At 43.1% G+C, this 5,220-nt stretch overlaps 1 protein-coding gene across 2 annotated transcripts in view; it reads left to right on the top strand.

Moving 5' to 3' along the window:
* Positions 1 to 519: 519 nt before the first annotated feature.
* Positions 520 to 5,220, top strand: part of pnpt1 (polyribonucleotide nucleotidyltransferase 1) — a 22,927-nt gene continuing 18,226 nt past the window's right edge. For both annotated transcript variants that reach the window (XM_079855598.1, XM_079855597.1), the window contains exons 1-2: positions 520 to 706; positions 1,828 to 1,888. In XM_079855598.1, the coding sequence (XP_079711724.1) occupies positions 600 to 706; positions 1,828 to 1,888 (168 nt within the window). In that variant the 5' untranslated portion in view covers positions 520 to 599. The remainder of the gene's footprint in view (positions 707 to 1,827; positions 1,889 to 5,220) is intronic.

Raw genomic sequence — 5,220 nt, 5'->3', positions numbered from 1 at the left:
AGAACTGAAGAAGTTTGCCACTGGGGTCCAGGGCCCTCAGGAGTGCTAGGGGTCCCTGAAGAGATTAGAGGAAATAGGACGGTGAGTACGATCATATTTGCGGGTCTGTGTGATCTGAAAGATTGAAAAGCTCTGATTGATCTTCCTATTATAATAATAATACCATCATGCAGCATAAAAAACCTGAGAGACTTGATTTGTAAATGTCCATTCAGTGAAACACGGGAGGGATAGAGCCAGTGTATTTGAGTTTTAATATTTCCATCTTTAGTGACTGATATAATGCAGGTCCTTGTCACACCTTGTTTCCTATGTAAGAAAATAGCCTAATGTTTAGACCTAATATAAAGTGTGACCAAAAAGTACTTAAAACACATAAACATGAGCTTTTGATGGGATTTGGTTTTAAGAAACGGTTGTTTAATGTTTTCTTGTTAGCGTAACGTAAATGGTATATTTTTTATATTCGACTTTTATTTTGAATCGCAGCGCTGTAATGTCTTCTCGCGAGAGTTCATTCCTGTAGCTGTCATGGCGGCCCAGTGTCCGCTGCATGCGTGTGTGTAATGAAACTCGCTGTGTGTTGTGTGTGTCATTAGATGAGTGTGATGATGAGGTGTGTGATGAAGGCTCGGCTCGGCTGGGTTCGGCTCGCTGCTGTCAGAGGCTTTCATGAGCGGACTGTAGCTGTGAGTTTAGGAGAGAGGTGAGAGTATTCAGGACTCCTCAACATGCATAACTGTCCAATCATTTTTACCACTCCAATATTTAAAAGACAGCTATATATTTTCATGTATAAGAATATTTAATACTGTGAAAATGTTCTATTATAAATGTCTAAAATATTTATTTTCTGTTATATTACATACATTGTTTTTCTACTCATTTTAGTACTAAAGATGTATTTTATGAATTAATTTATTTAAATCAAATGATATTAATCATCAAATGTATTAATTTATTATTTATTTAAATTAATATTATATATTTTATTCTGTTTTCTTGTTTAGTTACATAGTTTTTTTTCTTCATTTTTATTTATATATTTTTACATTTTTAGACCGCCTTTCTTTTAATTTATTTTAATCAAGCTTTGTTTATTAATTTAGTTTTATCAAATTAATTTTTTTATTACATTTTATTTATTTTAATCATTTTTATGTATTTGTTTTGATCAAATGTTTTGATTATATGGTTATTTGTTTTTAATTTAATCCAATTTTAAGTGTTTATTTCAATCCTTTTTATTTATTTATTTTAATGTATTTATTTTCATCAAATGTATTAAATTATTATTTATTTAAATAAAATTTCAATTATTTTAATAAAATTATTTAATTCAAATTTATTTATTTAAGTCTATTCTTTTTTTATGTATGTTTAAATTTGTTACACTGCGTTTCTCTAACCTTCCTCCGGACCCCAGTGTGAAAACCCCTGAGGCATTATGGATGAGAGTCGCTTTATACCAATTCATGCAACAGCATTACCATGCGATATAACATATTAATGCTGTGAATGATGATAATACAGTGGCTTTCTCTGAAGAACCTTACAGTACCACTGGTAAAGTGTTAATCCAGCAGTACTATGGTATTACCATCACTGCATCATAATCAGAGCGTGTAAACTGAAAACTTTTGGTGTAGAAACAGAAATTGCTAGTTAAAACATTTCACAAAAAACAGCATTGATTCAAACATTACATTTTGAAATAGAAAAATTAAAATTATTATTATTATTATTTTTATTATTATTGTAACACATCTTTGTTTCATGCACAACTTAGAAAACTAATTTTGTTAATAATTGATGTTCTGTGTGCAGGAGGCTGGAGATCTCAACGGGGAAGCTTGCACGCTTTGCTGACGGCTGTGCAGTGGTCAGAGTGAGTGAGTGAGTGAGTGAGTGAGTGAGTGAGTGAGTGAGTCTGCAGTGGTCAGAGTGAGTGAGTGAGTGAGTGAGTGAGTGAGTGAGTGAGTGAGTGAGTCTGCAGTGTTCAGTGAGTGTGAGTGAGTGAGTGAGTGAGTGAGTCTGCAGTGGTCAGAGTGAGTGAGTGAGTGAGTGAGTGAGTGAGTGAGTCTGCAGTGTTCAGTGAGTGAGTGAGTGAGTCTGCAGTGGTCAGTGTGAGTGAGTGAGTGAGTGAGTGAGTGAGTCTGCAGTGTTCAGTGAGTGAGTGAGTGAGTGAGTGAGTGAGTCTGCAGTGGTCAGAGTGAGTGAGTCTGCAGTGTTCAGTGAGTGAGTGAGTGAGTCTGCAGTGGTCAGTGTGAGTGAGTGAGTGAGTGAGTGAGTGAGTGAGTGAGTGAGTGAGTCTGCAGTGTTCAGTGAGTGAGTGAGTGAGTCTGCAGTGGTCAGAGTGAGTGAGTGAGTGAGTGAGTGAGTCTGCAGTGGTCAGTGAGAGTGAGTGAGTGAGTGAGTGAGTGAGTGAGTGAGTGAGTGAGTGAGTCTGCAGTGTTCAGTGAGTGAGTGAGTGAGTGAGTGAGTCTGCAGTGGTCTGAGTGAGTGAGTGAGTGAGTGAGTGAGTCTGCAGTGTTCAGTGAGTGAGTGAGTGAGTCTGCAGTGGTGAGTGAGTGAGTGAGTGAGTGAGTGAGTGAGTGAGTGAGTGAGTGAGTGAGTGAGTGAGTGAGTGAGTTTACAGTGGTCAGAGTAAGAGAGTGAGTGAGTGAGTGAGTGAGTGAGTGAGTGAGTGAGTGAGTGAGTTTACAGTGGTCAGAGTAAGAGAGTGAGTGAGTGAGTGAGTTAGTGAGTGAGTGAGTGAGTTTACAGTGGTCAGAGTAAGAGAGTGAGTGAGTGAGTGAGTGAGTTTACAGTGGTCAGAGTAAGAGAGTGAGTGAGTGAGTGAGTGAGTGAGTGAGTGAGTGAGTGAGTGAGTGAGTGAGTGAGTTTACAGTGGTCAGAGTAAGAGAGTGAGTGAGTGAGTGAGTGAGTTTACAGTGGTCAGAGTAAGAGAGTGAGTGAGTGAGTGAGTGAGTGAGTGAGTGAGTGAGTGAGTGAGTGAGTGAGTGAGTCTGCAGTGGTCAGAGTGTGTGAGTGAGTGTGTGTGTGAGTGAGTGTGTGAGTGAGTGAGTGAGTGAGTGAGTGAGTGAGTGAGTGAGTGAGTGAGTGAGTGAGTGAGTGAGTTTACAGTGGTCAGAGTAAGAGAGTGAGTGAGTGAGTGAGTGAGTCTGCAGTGGTCAGAGTGTGTGAGTGAGTGAGTGAGTCTGCAGTGGTCAGAGTGAGTGAGTGAGTGAGTGAGTGAGTGAGTGAGTGAGTGAGTGAGTGAGTGAGTGAGTGAGTGAGTGAGTGAGTGAGTGAGTGAGTCTGCAGTGGTCAGAGTAAGAGAGTGAGTGAGTGAGTGAGTCTGCAGTGGTCAGAGTGAGTGAGTGAGTGAGTGAGTGAGTCTGCAGTGGTCAGTGAGAGTGAGTGAGTGAGTGAGTGAGTGAGTGAGTGAGTGAGTGAGTCTGCAGTGTTCAGTGAGTGAGTGAGTGAGTGAGTGAGTGAGTGAGTCTGCAGTGGTCTGAGTGAGTGAGTGAGTGAGTGAGTGAGTCTGCAGTGTTCAGTGAGTGAGTGAGTGAGTCTGCAGTGGTCAGTGAGTGAGTGAGTGAGTGAGTGAGTGAGTGAGTGAGTGAGTGAGTGAGTGAGTGAGTGAGTGAGTGAGTGAGTGAGTTTACAGTGGTCAGAGTAAGAGAGTGAGTGAGTGAGTGAGTGAGTGAGTGAGTGAGTGAGTTTACAGTGGTCAGAGTAAGAGAGTGATTGAGTGAGTGAGTGAGTGAGTTAGTGAGTGAGTGAGTGAGTTTACAGTGGTCAGAGTAAGAGAGTGAGTGAGTGAGTGAGTGAGTTTACAGTGGTCAGAGTAAGAGAGTGAGTGAGTGAGTGAGTGAGTGAGTGAGTGAGTGAGTGAGTGAGTGAGTGAGTGAGTGAGTGAGTGAGTGAGTGAGTGAGTGAGTGAGTGAGTCTGCAGTGGTCAGAGTGTGTGAGTGAGTGTGTGAGTGAGTGTGTGAGTGAGTGTGTGAGTGAGTGAGTGAGTGAGTGAGTGAGTGAGTGAGTGAGTGAGTGAGTGAGTGAGTGAGTGAGTGAGTTTACAGTGGTCAGAGTAAGAGAGTGAGTGAGTGAGTGAGTGAGTCTGCAGTGGTCAGAGTGTGTGAGTGAGTGAGTGAGTCTGCAGTGGTCAGAGTGAGTGAGTGAGTGAGTGAGTGAGTGAGTGAGTGAGTGAGTGAGTGAGTGAGTGAGTGAGTGAGTCTGCAGTGGTCAGAGTAAGAGAGTGAGTGAGTGAGTGAGTCTGCAGTGGTCTGAGTGAGTGAGTGAGTGAGTGAGTGAGTGAGTGAGTGAGTGAGTCTGCAGTGGTCAGAGTGTGAGTGAGTGAGTGAGTGAGTGAGTGAGTGAGTGAGTGAGTGAGTGTGTGAGTGAGTCTGCAGTGGTCAGAGTAAGAGAGTGAGTGAGTGAGTGAGTGAGTGAGTGAGTGAGTGAGTGAGTGAGTGAGTGAGTGAGTGAGTGAGTGAGTGAGTGAGTCTGCAGTGGTCAGAGTGAGTGAGTGAGTGAGTGAGTGAGTGAGTGAGTGAGTGAGTCTGTAGTGGTCAGAGTAAGAGAGTGAGTGAGTGAGTGAGTGAGTCTGCAGTAGTCAGAGTGAGTGAGTGAGTCTGCAGTGGTCAGAGTGAGTGAGTGAGTGAGTGAGTGAGTGAGTGAGTGAGTGAGTGAGTGAGTGAGTGAGTGAGTGAGTGAGTGAGTGAGTGAGTGAGTTTACAGTGGTCAGAGTAAGAGAGTGAGTGAGTGAGTGAGTGAGTCTGCAGTGGTCAGAGTGTGTGAGTGAGTGAGTGAGTCTGCAGTGGTCAGAGTGAGTGAGTGAGTGAGTGAGTGAGTGAGTGAGTGAGTGAGTGAGTGAGTGAGTGAGTGAGTGAGTGAGTGAGTGAGTGAGTGAGTCTGCAGTGGTCAGAGTAAGAGAGTGAGTGAGTGAGTGAGTCTGCAGTGGTCTGAGTGAGTGAGTGAGTGAGTGAGTGAGTGAGTGAGTGAGTCTGCAGTGGTCAGAGTAAGAGAGAGTGAGTGAGTGAGTGAGTGAGTGAGTGAGTGAGTGAGTGAGTGAGTGAGTGAGTGAGTGAGTGAGTGTGTGAGTGAGTCTGCAGTGGTCAGAGTAAGAGAGTGAGTGAGTGAGTGAGTGAGTGAGTGAGTGAGTGAGTGAGTCTGCAGTGGTCAGAGTGAGTGAGTGAGTGAGTGAGTGAGTGAGTGAGTGAGTGAGTGAGTGAGTGA

The sequence above is a fragment of the Squalius cephalus genome, assembly GCF_949319135.1.
Source record: "Squalius cephalus genome assembly, chromosome: 21".
In the NCBI taxonomy this organism is placed as follows: Eukaryota; Metazoa; Chordata; class Actinopteri; order Cypriniformes; family Leuciscidae; genus Squalius; species Squalius cephalus.
The sequence above is the reverse complement of the archived record's forward strand: the minus strand, read 5'-3'. Positions and strand labels throughout refer to the sequence as shown.